Source organism: Trichechus manatus, unplaced genomic scaffold (assembly GCF_000243295.1).
Source record: "Trichechus manatus latirostris isolate Lorelei unplaced genomic scaffold, TriManLat1.0 scaffold00045, whole genome shotgun sequence".
Lineage (NCBI taxonomy): Eukaryota > Metazoa > Chordata > Mammalia > Sirenia > Trichechidae > Trichechus > Trichechus manatus.
The window spans coordinates 8,716,711-8,730,786 of NW_004443981.1; the positions used below are offsets into that span (position 1 = coordinate 8,716,711).

At 51.5% G+C, this 14,076-nt stretch overlaps 1 protein-coding gene across 1 annotated transcript; it reads left to right on the forward strand.

Annotated features, from left to right (window-relative positions):
* Positions 1–702: 702 nt before the first annotated feature.
* CUNH14orf132 (chromosome unknown C14orf132 homolog) lies at positions 703–1,481 on the forward strand. The gene is made up of 2 exons (XM_012555640.1): positions 703–723; positions 1,263–1,481. The coding sequence occupies exons 1-2, from the start codon at positions 703–705 to the stop codon at positions 1,479–1,481; spliced, it is 240 nt and encodes a 79-aa protein (XP_012411094.1).
* The last annotated feature ends 12,595 nt before the right edge of the window (positions 1,482–14,076 follow it).

Below are 14,076 nucleotides of genomic sequence, written 5' to 3' on the forward strand. Positions count from 1 at the left end.
CATTTTCTTCTTTATCCTCCTTTATATTTTCTTAATGTTTTCTGCTGAGTGTCTATATTACTTTTAAAATTAGAGAGGAGACTAAAGGCATTCTTACCAGTCTGTGGTGTAGTGGGAAGGGCCTAGCATGGAGAGGGAGAGGCCTGTACTTCCTAATAAGTGACTATCGGATGAGCCGACGAGCCAATCTCGACCTCAATGGCCCATCTGTAAAATGGGGGTGAGTGTCAGTCTCAAAAGGTTCGTCCAAAAAAACCAAACCAAAACCATTGCTGTCGAGTCGATTCCGACTCATAGCGACCCTGTAGGACAGAGTAGAACTGCCCCATAGGGTTTCCCAGGAGCAGCTGGTGGATTCAAACTGCCAGTCTTTTGGTTAGCAGCCAAACGCTTAACCACTGTGCCACCAGGGCTCCAAAAGGTTGTTAGGAACATTAATTTTTACAGATTGAAATATACGCCTTAAATTGTAAAAAACCAAAGCAAAACCCTTGCTTTGCAGCCACTAGTAGAAGTTATATGACTCCCCTAGTGGCGCGACTGACTAAGCTCTCGACTACAACCAAAAGGGTGGTGGCTCGAACCCACCCAAAGGCACCTGGGAAGACAGGCCTGGGAATCTGCTTCCAAAAGGCCACAGCCTTGAAAAGCCTGTGGAGCAATTCTACTCTGCCACGCATGGGTCACCTTGAGCTGGCGTCAATGGCGACTAACACCTCAACAGTAACCAAGTACAAGTTACGGTTTTGTGCGGGGTTGCTCCACCAGGCAGGTTTCCCTAGGCGAGGGCAGTTCCTCCCCAGCCCCCACAGGCTGCGCTGTGTTGTTGTAAGCAGCTGTCAAGTCACTCTGACTCATGGCAATCTACGTACAACAGAACGAAACACATGCCATCTTCATGATCATTGGTATGTTTAAGTCCATTGTTGTGGTCATTGTGTCCATCCATTTCACGGAGGCCCTCCCTCACCTTCGACGGTCCTCTCCTTTACCAAACATGATATGTCCTTCTCCAGTGATTGGTCCTTCCTGACAAGGCATCCAAAGTAAGTGAGTCAAAGTCTCCGACAACATTCTGTTGTGATCCACAGGGTTTTCATTTGCTAATCTTCCGAAGTAGATCTCTGGGCCTTTCTTCCTAGTCTGTCTGTCTGGAAACTTGGCTGAAATCTGTCCACCATGGGTAACGTAGCTTCCAGCATCACAGCAACACACAAGCCGTACTGTAGTCCCTGCTTAACTCTCTCTCTCCTCCTTCACAGCTGCCCATGATGGGAGGCGCTTTCATGGACTCACCCAACGAGGACTTCAGCACCGAGTACTCCCTCTTTAACTCCTCCACCAATGTCCACACAGCCTCCAACGGCCAGCCAGAGGAGCCCCCACGGTCCTCCAACGATGCTGTCTTGCTCTGGATTGCCATCATAGCAACGCTGGGGAACATTGTGGTGGTGGGGGTGGTGTACGCCTTCACCTTCTGAAGAACGGTCACCTTGGGCCGAGCTCAGGGCCCGGCCTGGCTTCGCAGCTGGTCATGTCTTGCTGTTGGTATTCGGCTGCTCCCACATTGTAGAACCGAAAGTTTTGACCAGGCACATGGCCTCTGCAGTTGCAATGACCACGCGTCCAGAATTTCTCCCAGTGGCCCTGGTTTCAGATAGCCCAGCGTCAAGCTGATTCAGGAAGCTTGGGAACACAGGTATTCAGCTCCCTGGGGCAGGACACGGGCAAGGCCTCGAAGAGCAGAGTGGGGAATTTTGGAAACCGCATTCCAAGCAATGAGGCCAGACGGAGCATCCAGTTACGTTTAAGATAGAGACATGGTTTGGTGATCTCTGGCGGCAAGTAATCACGCTTGTATCTTGTTTTTATGCAGACTGGTCTGACCTGGTGGGCAGGCTCTGGTGGTGGTTTTTGTCTGCAGAGTGGACTTTCCCTTCCTTTTTAGGAAGAAGACAGGCTGTCTTTAGAAATTCAATCCACCAGGCAGTTAGTTCACTTTCCAGGCTACCGAAGTGAAGATGTTCTTCTCTGAAAATTCATGGGATTTTTGAGATGAGTAAAGTGGGGTCCACCCGATCGTGTGACGGTGGGACCGAGGGGGTGGGATTGCCTACATCCCAGGGCAGGTTAATGGAAGAGTTGGAGCAGAAGGGACGCTTCCTAACTCTCACTCAGGGCTCTCTCTGCCCTAGCCAGGCCCTCTCTTGATCAGGTCTGTCTTCCCAGCTGTATGGATGGAGAAGCTGCCCTTCGAGAGAATTTCCAGAGCATCTTGAAGCTGCATGCAAGAGGGAGGTTTAGACCCTAGATTTTAACCTCCGATTTCGATACCGTGCTGTCTTGCAGGTGTGACTGTGTTTCTGCCTGAGTTAGTGTTCCTCAAAAAACTCGTTGCCGTGGAGTCGATTCCGACTAATAACAACCCTATAGGACAGACTAGAACTTGCCCCATAAAGTTTCCAAGGCTGTAGTCTTTACGCCAGCAGATTGCCAGGTCTTTTCTCCCTCGGAATGGCTGGTGGGTTTGAATAGCCAACCTCTTGGTTAGCAGCTAAGCCCCCAACCACTGTACCACCAGGGCTCTTAAAAATCAGTGGCTCAGAGCCCTGGCCATCAAGGAAGCTCCCCAGTAAAGGCAAAGCCGGCTGGGACGTGCTGGGGGAGCAGTGTCGGAAAGGGCCCACTTTCTTCCCGCCTTAGGAAGGATCATTGCCCCAGTGCTCCCCCACCCCTGCAAGGCAGCCCTCCCCTGTAAAGCCAGAGTGACTTCCTCCCTCCTCTTCGCTACGCTGTAAAAACAAAAATTAAAAATCCAGTTGCTGTCCAGTCAACTCTGACTCCTGGTCACCCCACGTGTGTCAGACTGGAGCTGTGCTCCACAGGGTTTTTAATGGCTGATTTTTCGGAAGTAGATTGACAGCCCTTTCTTCTGAGGGGCCTCTGGGTGGACTTGAACCTCCAACCTTTCAGTTAGCAGCTGAGTGCGTGAACCGTTTGTACCACCCAGGGACTCCAAAAAGGAAATAAATGGCACAGATTCCCCCTCTGTGAATGCGAAACGATCAATAATCTCTTGTGTGTGTTTGGGGACAATTGCCACTGTGGTCTCAGGAGGAATGAGTGTTCTTGATGACAGGTGAAGGGACGTCATAATTGTCCAGGGGCAGCCACTCATCTCAGGAGGCTGTCAACGAGCTGCCATGGTAACAGGATTATCAGCCCAGCCTCCAGACAGTGCTGCTGCCTGCTGCCAGCTCTTATTGGCCGCGTCTGTCACCCGCAGCCAAGTGTCCACCCCCAGAAGCTTCAGCTTCAAGTGGAGGCCAAGAGTGCAGAAAGCCGTCTGACGTCTGCAGCGAGGGAGGAGGGCCGCAAGACTGTGGGTCTGGGGAGCCTTCTGGAACCATCGAACTCTGCTGAACCAGCCCTGAGGCTGCGGTGGGTAATTACTCAGCCCTTGCGTGCAGTGGGGCTCCAGTAAACCCCGCCCCATCCAGCCCTCATGTCTACCCCAGAAGCAGAGTCTGTCTGAGGGGCACCTTCATGGGTCACCCCAGCCCCAATGCTCTCTGACTTTCCCTCCCGGGAAGCCTCCAGCCCTTGAAAGACAAGGCGACTGCCCTTGTTCTCTAACCAGCCAATGGAGGTGGCATTCTGTCTGCCGTGATGGAAAGAGCAGGAGGGGAGAAAAAGACAGCTTCTGCCTCTAAAGAGGCTTCAGCATCCCAGAGCAGCCCTGGTGGACAGGGTGTTCCGCTGGCACTTCTGGCCCCATGAAGTTTTGTTTCCCAATGTAAATGTCCCTTAAACTAATGTTCAAGTCTTGCTCCCTTCTCAACATCAGGGCCATCGATGGGGAGGCGTGTTAGAAGCCACCTTTCCCAAACCTTCCGTCACACGGATGACTAGGACTTGCTCTGTGTCACTCGATCTCAGCCTCCTATGACCTCTTTACCTGTTTTTCCTGCCATCAGTCAGAGAGCAATGAAGATGGATGTGCGTTCAGCACCTGATTAAGGAGTAGAGGTGGATTCCAGCCAGCAGGTGAGCTGCACCTTCCCTCCTGTCTTGGATGTTAGGAAAGGGGAAAAGAGACCGAAGGTCACTGCTTGAGCCTGTGTGCCAGACGCTGAGCTAGGTTCACATATACTTATTTCGCCCTTAAATGTACGGGCAGCATCTGTTGCTCAAATACCCGCATAAGGAACCAGAGGCTCAGAGGAGTGAAGTGACCTCCCCCGGCCCCACCACATGCAAGTGGCTGGGCTGGGATTTGAACCTAGAACCATCTGGCTCTAAAGTCAGGCTCCTTCTTCGACATCTTGGGGCCCTTAGTGGCTAAATAACACCTCCAGAGCACATTTAAAGATACTCCCTGTGTATAGAGGCTGTTCCCTGAGGTTCATGTCACCGTGTAGTCTGGGCAAGCTCCGGCTTCCACAGGGGGAGTTCCTGGCCTTCCTCAGACTGGAGCAGGTGCTTCCCCTGCCCGGTGCCCCCTCATCAGGCTTCAGGGGTGCTGGCCAGGGGGGCTTAAATGCCTGCCCTGTTTAAAGTTGAGCACAAGTCCCCAGAGAGGTTCCCAGAAACCAGCTTTCCAAGGTCACATGCAGACAGGGACCCCCAGGCTGAGACCAGGGAGCCCAGCGGAGGGAGCCACATGGAATGCGGCTCGTTGCAGCCAGCGCTGCTGAGCGGAGTCGAGGGAGTCAGTTCTGCAGGTCCGGCCCCAGCCGGCGGTCAGGCCTTTCACTGAGCCTCAGACTGCTGCAGAGAGGGAGGTGGCGAGGCCTCAGCTTCGGGCTCCATCTGGCTTCTGCCTGGGTAGGCTGGCCCCAGAGGCCCCCGTGATTTGACGAGTTGGTGCTGAGGGAAAAGGGGGCTTGCCTCTCCATGGTATGCCCCTCATAGAAGGGTCCTGCATTTGCTGGAATGTTCTCTGAGTGTGCCCGTCCGTGATCCCTCTATTTTCCCTCTGCAAGCCCTGGATGCCCCATAAAAAAAAGCAGCCCATTGCCATCGAGTGACCCCCGTGTGTCAGAGTAGACTGTATCCCTGTGCTTTATTTCCATCTGTATGTGGGACTCTTTCCACTCGAAAGAGCAACGCGCTGTCTGTGAGGCCAGGAGTGGCCGTCCCTGGAGTCCTGAGAGGTGGTAAAAGCGCTCTCGCCTCCTGTAGGGGCTGGCCAGATGATGGCACAGCCTGTCCCTGCCCTGAGTCATTGCTTTCTGGCCCCTTTTCCATGAAAGCAAGGTTGAGAGGCGAATGAGGCTCCCCCGCCCCAAGGACAGATGATTACATCTCCATGTGTCCCCACAACCCGAGGAAGAAAGGAAGGGAGGACAGCTCGTACCACTTACCTGGAGTGGCAGCAGGCCCTTCCCAACCCCACTGTAAATGGAAGGCTTGGATGGCAGCCAAACCCATTAACGGCTGTCACGATCCCTCTCTAGTGGCTGGAAGGACGTGACTGTGTCTGTCGTCTGTTGCTGCTGCCTGATTTCTCCAAGAGAAATGGTGTTTTCTTTCTTCGGGAGTGTGACCTGCAGTTACTGGTATTAGTAAGACTGTGCTTAGCTGTTTTCTGACAGCTGCTGTTTCTGGAGCCCGTTCCTCATGCTGTGCTCTATTTAATCTCATTTAATTCTCAGAGCAACCCTAGGGGCAGGGGTGAGGTTACAGAGGTGCATATTAATTATTGTCCCATTTTTATGTTGAGTAAACTGAGGCCAGGTTGTGGGCCTGAGGACCCGCCTCTGAGGAGTGGGGGCTGGGATTCAGCTCTGTCCTCTATCGCTGGCTGGGTGGTTACCCCCTACATCTTCCACCAGCCACAATCATAATCAACCCCTCTGAAATGGACCATCCCTGGGGCAGTGGCTGGGGCTGAGGTTTGCATCCTGGAGAGCCTGTGACCAGATTCCCTATTTCAAGTCTCATTCCCAGAAAAAAATCCTCTCCCCTCCACGTTGGTCAGTAGGGCCGGGCTGCAACACACATTTATCAGCGGCCTTAGAGATCATCCACCCCTGGGGTCACAGTGGTTAAGAGCTCGGCTGCTAACCAAAAGGTCAGCAGTTTGAATCCGCCAGCTGCTCCCTGGAAACCCTACAGGGCAGTAGTACTCCGTTCTATAGGGTGGCTACAAGCGGGGATCGACTCAGTGGCAACGGGTTTGGTTTCTGGTTTAGAGAGCTTTAAGTCAGGGCCTCTGGGTGAGTCCTTGGGTGACACAAAGGTTAAGTACTAGGCTACTACCTGAAAGGTTGGCGATTCGAACCCACTCACAGGCACCTCGGAAGACAGGCCTGGTGATCTGCTTCTAAAAGGTCACAGCCTTGAAAACCCTGTGGAGCACAGTTCTGCTCTACACATATGGGGTTGCCATGAGTCGGAATTGACTCCATGGCAACTAATAACACTCAGAACCTTTCATTTTCAAGGAAGGCAGCTGAAGCCACGCACTAAGTGGACGCCTGGCCCAGGGCTCCGTCTCCCGGCGAGCTGTGTGTTTACCAGGAACAAAGGGACCACCTGGTCTACCAGCTCCTGCCTGGGACTGTGGTCTCTGCCTGGCCCCCTTTGCCCTGCCCTGGTAGATGCCCAGTGATTGTCCCCAGAGGAGGTCACAGCAGTGGACAGAGCTGCTACGAGGGAGAAGCCCAAGGCCCCCAGCTCGGGGGGGCCAAAGGAGAATATGCAGAGCCAGAATGTTCCGTGAGCACCTGTCCTGACCTCTCCCTCCCTGGCCCTCTCTGTTGTCCCCCTGACCATGGCCGCTCAGTGAGAGGGACAGGAGGGTGTACTAAGAACCCAGAGGGACGGAGTCTGCAGTCTTCAAGCAGAAAAGGGGCCACAGTGAGAAACCCAGATCATCACAGCACCCACTCATGCCAGCGAGTCCCTTCTGAGATTAGAGCTGGGGCTTTACTGACGTTGGGGGAGGTGGCAGAGGACAAAACCAAACTGTGGTGACTGAAGAAGATGAGCAATCCCCCAGAGTGAGACTGTCCTTCGGGTCCCGGAGTCCAGGGGTGAGGGGCACACACCACGTGTTCCCACCCCCAACTGCCCAGGAAGGAAAAAACAGTAACTACCAGAAAGGGGACAGAATGGCCAAAAGTACACAAAGTTAACGACACAAATTCTGGAATAGAAATCTGGGTTAGTCTAAGGCACCGCAGAAATCACACATTTTTATCAAGACAGAAAATGGAGACAAAGAAAGCTCGGAATACTGTCCTTGGAGGGGACCAGTAGGCCCCCAGGACCCGGCAGGGGCGTGCACTCGTCTTTGAAACCACAGGGCGGTCCTTGCCTGAAACGCTCCGTCCAGACATGAGATGACGCTCATCATGTGCTTCTGCTTCCTGCTTCAAGCTGACTTCCCACCTCCCTCAGAGGAGGCCTGGGGCGGGCCCGTTCTGTCTCGCGAGTCAGTCTTGACAAGCACCCCAGGCACTCTGCAGGCAGTGGTTGTGCCGCTGGCTCTTGGGGAGTCCAGGGCCCTAGTTCCCTGCTGAGCCCGTCGCCACGCACTGAGCGGCCGCCCCAGGCACCTGCGTCTGTCTCTCCGGCCCCCTTCTCCCAGCGTCTTAACGAACAAGAGAATTGCAGCCTTCACAGTCCAAAGCATTGTCCCAGTGATCCACCTGGGTCTGACGAAGGCTCTGTGAGTTGGCAGGAAGGGGGTTTCCCACCCTCACACTGGAGGACACCCAGTCTCCAAGGGCCTTGGGGGAGTTGCCCAGTCAAGCTGGTCAGCCGGAGAGCAGAGTCTTGAACCCAGGACTCCTAACTACAAAATTTCTGATTCTAGTGGTTCCCAATGGGGCCGATTTTGCACCCAGGGGGACATTTGGCCAAGTCTGGAGACATTTTTGGTTGTCACAACTTTGGGACTGGGGGGACGCTACTGACATCTGGTAGGTAGAGCCGTGGATGCTGCCCGCAATGTGCCCCCCACCAAAAAAAAATGCGCCCACAATAAAGAATTATCCAGCCCAAAATGCCAGCGGTGCTGGGGTTGAGAAACCCTGCACTAGGCCACACTATCTCTGATTCCAAAACTACGGGTATTTGTAGAAGCTCCACTTTTCCCCATTTGCGATTCATCGAATAAATCAAAGATTTGAGCGGCCTGCAGCTGTAATCGTAGCTACTACCTTAAGTTTAAATAATTCCACCCAAGGGCAATGGTTTGAGTTCTTAACAAGTCTGATGGCTCTTGTGACTCCATTTCCACTGTCCTGAGCTTTCCTGAGGAGCCCCACCAGGATGGAGAGAAACCCTAAAAAAAGCAGATGGGTAGGAAGGGCTGAACTTGTTCCCATTGGTTGCTTTGTATTTCTGGGGCCTGGCGGCTCACCAACGCATCTGAGAAGCACCCTTTTGGGGAAAGCTTAGGAAGCAGGATGGGGATGAGGAGGACTGATTAACAGCCTTTGGGGAAATCTCTTTTATTTCTGACCCTTTTCTCCAAGCTCCAACGCAGTTTCCCCCCAGTGGAAGGTATAGGAATACTCTTTATACTATTTAAAATTTTAAATTCTTGTAAGAAGCCACTGGCCAGATAGCAGTTCTTCATGCTGAGAACATCTTAAATGTCTGTGTCTTCTTAAGGTTTTCATAACCAGCTTGAATGTAAGCAATTTACCTGATGAAAAGGTGTTTTCACTCTTCTCGTGTCCTTTCCTGCTCAAGCACCCAGTGTCGCACGAGCTCACTGACTTTTACTACGTGAAAAGGTGATTTCTTAACGTAGGATTTCAATGTGCTCTTTAGATTAGAAATATCTAACCTAACCGGATGTAAAGATGTGTCTGTGAAATCCTCTTTCTCTGTTAGCCTTGTTGCTGTTGTCATTTTCTATTATGATGATTAAAACGATGTTAACTCCTAAGTGTCCGCTTCTAGTTTGTGGTTTACATAAAGGACAGGATCTGCTCATCTTTGAAAGGCTCAGCTCCCATGTCACTTCTGTTCTGATGCTCCCCCGGCCCCACCCCAGGCAGGATGGGTCCCCTCCTCCCCGGTGCCTCCCTGAGCACGCCATCATCACACCCTACTGCAGGAACAGATTACATCCCTTTACCTGTCAACTCCCCCACCATCCCCTGACACCAAACACTTTATCTTATTCAACTTTTTATCTCCAGCACCTAGCACGGTGCCTGGCTCACAGGAAACACCAAACAGATGTTCAGTGAATGAGTGAATGATACTTGAAAGAAAACACTGCCTGATTAGGGTCCCTGCCTTGGAGCAGTCAAGCCAATGAAACGTACTCCAAGTCAGAAAGAGTGAAAAAGTTTATTTAGGAGGTGTCTACTACCGGGGATCTGACAGCAACGCAGGCTGTCTCTATGGAGTCCCAAAAGGCGTTTTTATATTAGAGTTTATATATGATTTTTATACAGGCTAGAAGTGTCTTTGTAGCCTGCAGATGGCATGGCCAGATGAGTTATTCTTCACAAGGTTATTAAAGAGACTCTTTATCAGAGTAAAGAGATACATGCCAGACATCTCCTTATCAGGCTAAAGATATACATACCAGACATCTGGGCTCTGTTCTTCCTGTGGGGGGTCGTAAGCCACAGGTGGCCAGACAGAACAGTAAAGTTGTCAACAAAAGTACGCGGAAAGGAGAAGGCAAAGAAAAAAAACTCTTGAGATTCATCATGGCGTGAGTTATGTCAAGCTCTCAGTCATCCATTTCGAAAAGGAGAAAACATGCTGGGCAGTATTGGGGTCACACCAGCCTGGCAAATTTCAACACTCTACAGAGAACATTGAGTGCACAGTTGTAGCTTCATTCATTCATTCATTCGCTCACTAATAACAGTGCCTTCATGCAGTTTTCTGCACTCTTTACATAGATATTAACTCAGTTGAACCTCACAACAACTCTATAAAGTAGGGATCATCACCCCAGGAACATCGGTGGTTCAGTGGTAGAATTCTTGCTTTCCATGTGGGAGATCGCCGTTCGATGTCCAGCCAATGTACCTCACGTACAGTCTGTCAGTGGAGGTTTGCATGTTGCTATGATGCTGAACAGGTTTCAGCAGCGCTTCCAGACTAAGACAAACTAGAAGGAGAGGCCTGGTGATCTACTTCCAAAGATCCACCAGTGAAAACCCTGTGGATCACAATGGTCTCTTTAGCAACTGATTATGGAGGTGGTGCAGGACCGGGAAGCGTTTTGTACCATTGTGCGTGGGGTCACCAGGAGTCGGAGGCCAACTCAGTCGCAGCTAACAACAACGGACATTACTCCCATTTTACACAACTGGGCCAATGAGCAACGTCATGATAAATGGAGAAATGATTGAAGTTGTCAAGGATTTCATTTTATTTGGATTCACAATCAACGCCTGTGGAAGCAGAAGTCAAGAAATCAAACAACGTACCGCATTGGGCAAATCAGCTGCAAAAGACCTCTTTAAAGAGTTAAAAAGCAAAGATGTCACTTGGTGCCTGACGGAAGCCAAGGTATTTTCAATTACCTCATATGTATACAAAAGCTGGACAATGAATAAGGAAGACCAATGAAGAATTAATGCCTTTGAATTATGGTGCTGGCGAAGAATATTGAACACACTATGGACTGCCAGAAGAATGAACACATCTGTCTTGGAAGAAGTACAGCCAGCGTGCTCCTTAGAAATGAGGATGGCGAGACTTCATCTCACATACATGTTATCAGGAGGGACCAGTCCCTGGAGAAGGCCATCATGTTTGGTAAAGTAGAGGGTCAATGAAAAAGAGGAAGACCCTCAAGAAGATGGACTGACACAGTGGCTGCAACAATGGGCTCAAACATAGCAATGATTGTGAGGATGGCGCAGGACCAGGCAGTGTTTCGTTCTGTTGTACACACGGTCTCTATGAGTCGAAACTAACTTGCTGGCAGCATCTAACAACAACACAAAAGAGGAAACTGAGGCTTGGAAGGTTTCTTGCCCAAGGCCGTGTAGCTGGTGAGTAACAGCACCTGGGCTGGAATCCAGGATTGGCTCCAGTGTCTTTTCTAAGGGCTGTAACATACCCCCTCCCCGTTTGTTGACCCCCAACTTCTGGAGGCAGGGACACTGAGGCCAATGAACAGCCCCTGCCGTGGAGCACATTTTTGAAAGAGAGAGAGGCACAAATAATGTCACTGTCAGATGTCGTGGGCTGAAATGATGGGTTCTACACAGGAGTACCTTTTGCAGAGTCCGTATTAGGCCCAAAAGGAGGTCCAGTGTGGCAGCCAGGACCCCAGCGAGGCAGGAACGGTGCCAGGGATTGGATCAGTGGGCTTGTGCACTCGTTGGCAGCTGATAGGATCTTGAATCCAAAATTCTTGGTCCCAATTCAGAGCCTGGCCATCCTAAAAGGCAGGAAGGGTCTACCTCTGGGGCAGTTGCAGGATGGGGCATAGCAGTCAGGAGGTTCATGGGCGAAGTGCCAAGGGTTTTATGGCCAAGAAGCCTTGGGCTGCGGAGGTGCCCAGCCCCAACTGCAGGCCCTGGTGCCAGCCCTCAGGGCGGCAGAGCAGGAGCCATGGTGTGCAGATAGCCAGCCCCTGCCACCATCTCGCCCAGCTGCATGATATGCGGTACCCAGAGAAAAGTGAAGATGCACCACCTCCCTTTGGCACCTGGTGGAAATGGCCGTTCTCCGCACTGTCTCCCAGAGCTGGGAAGCTGTCTGAGCCTTTAGGCGTGGGGGAAGTGGGGGGTGAGGACCATGATGGGCCCCCTGGTGACTGGCAAGGCGGGCCTATTTGTGTAGCTGCGTGGTCTCCAAAGACTGCCTACTGGTGATTTTCCACTTGGCCTGGGCAGGCGCCCCGTTGTCAGGTGGCTGCCGAGTGGTGGCTGCTCCAAGCCAGCAGAGAAGCCGTGATTAATATTTATGCAGGGCCAGGCTGTGGGGCCTTTTCTGCAAACAACACAAATAACATTAACTACCATGGTAACCAACCTTTCCTGCCCTCGGGTCTTGCAAAGTATTTTCCAGTCCCCAAGCTCCTGTGATCCTCTGGACAGGCCATCATGCGGTAGCCCTGCCAGCCAACACCCAGCAAGCCACCATCATACCACGCACCTGGGCTGGGCTCTGCAACATGATGGGGGACAAAGTAGGGCCCCGATTCTCAGTCTTGAGGTGAGGGGGGTTGCAAATAATCAGTTGAAGACAACAGAGTGTAAGTGTATGACATGGGAAGCCGAGGTCCAAGAGACCCCAGAAGAGGCCTCCTCACCAGGCTGGCACCCCAGAAAGAGAGCTGTGTCTCCAGTTCCTAAAAAAGAAAAGTGCATTTACTTGTTCATTCAGTAAACAGTGATTGAGACCTACTATGTGCCTGGCACCGGGAACATGTCAGTGAACAAAATCAAGTCCTCACCCTTCTCATAGTGAGGTAGACCACAAACAAATAAATAGACAAATCAGATGGCAGCAAATGGTGATATGTATTATGGAGAAAAATCAAACAGCTTCAGCTTTTTGGCTGACACATTGTCCCTGGCCTTGGTGTCGTCCGGGCTGGTTCCTTTGGTCTCTAATGGCCCCAGGTACTGCCCACCCATGAGTCCCAGTGGCTAGGATCTGACCCTGGTATCGGCTCTGCTGGGTTCTGTCCCCAAAGAACTACAAGGTATCAAACAAGCTCCCTCCTTATTTTTTTTTCATACCAATAGAGTGGGGTCAGGCCGATGCAGCCCTGTGTAATAAAGCCCGACAATCTTCTAAATTATTGAATAGAGGGGCGTGAGTGACCCAACAAGGTTGAGATGGAACAACCAGAGAGAGAAGATGAGAACAAGGAGTGGGTGTGTCATAAAAGCTGAAGAAGAGAGGGCTTCAGGAGAAGAACCCGGTCTACTGTGCTGTGTTCAGCTGAGGGCTAGACGAGAGCGAGGGCTGTGTGCATGTGTGTGAGTGCCTAAACGGTGTGTGCATGCATGCCTATGTGTGTGAGCACGTGCCTGTGTGTGCAAGTGCATTGTGTGCAAGCACATGTCTGTGTGAACATGTGTCTTGTTAGCTAGCGCTGCTGTAACAGAAATACCCCAAGTGGATGGCTTTAACAAACAGGAGTTTATTTCTCACAGTCTAGGAGGCTGGAAGTCTGAATTCAGGGTGCCAGCTGCAGGGGAAGGCCTTCTCTCTCTGTTGGCCCTGGGGGAAGGTCCTTGTCATCAATCTTCCCCTGGTCTAGGAGCTTCTCATCGCAGGGACTCCAGGTCCAAAGGACGCACTCTGCTCCTGGTGCTTCTTTCTTGGTGGTATGAGGTCCCTCTCCCCTCTGCTTGATTTCTCTTTTATATCTCAAAAGAGATTGACTCAAGATACAACCTAATCCTGTAGATGGAGTCCTGCCTCATTAACATCACAGAGGTAGGATTTACAATACATAGGAAAATCGCATCAGATCACAAAATGGCGGACAATCAACACAATACTGGGAATCATGGCCTAGCCAAGCTGACACACATTTTGGGGAGACACAATTTAATCCATCACAGCATGCATGAGTGCACAGACGGTGCGTGTGTACAAGTGCATGCTTGTGTGCGTGCAAGTGCATAGACCGTGCACACGTGTGCAAGCACGTTTGTGTGTGCATCGGTGTGTATGCGTGTCAGAGCGTGTGTTGATAGGTGTGTCTACATCTGCGTGCATGTGTCTGTGTATGGAACTATGAATGCGTCTGAATGCCTGTGCGGGTTTGTCTGCATCTGTGTTGATGCTCAGTTTTCAACTCTCTGGAAGTCTGTTTAAAATTTTGCCTTGCCCAGGGAACGCCAGTGCATTGAATTCATTACAAAAAATTGCCCCCAGAGGGCGCCATGACTTGTCAAGCCTAGAAAAAGCCCGGTGGAAAAACACAGTAACCTAGGACCAACAGGGGGCAGTGTGGTGCCAGAAATAGGAACAGTTGGAGGAGGCCGAATGGTGCCTGCTGGTTCAAGCCCATCTCTGCTACTTAGGAACTGTGTGAGAAACACAGCCCCTTACTGACCTGGTGCCTGCTGGTGGGTGCAGGAAGGGCCTACAGAGGCTCTGAGATGCCCTGAG

What these genes read in the sequence shown, in the direction of transcription:
- CUNH14orf132 (XM_012555640.1), top strand. Translation starts at nt 703, where the DNA reads ATGGCGACTAACACCTCAACA. An exon ending in TGGCGACTAACACCTCAACA is followed by an intron (nt 724 to 1,262) that starts GTAACCAAGTAC and finishes CCTCCTTCACAG; the next exon opens with CTGCCCATGATGGGAGGCGC.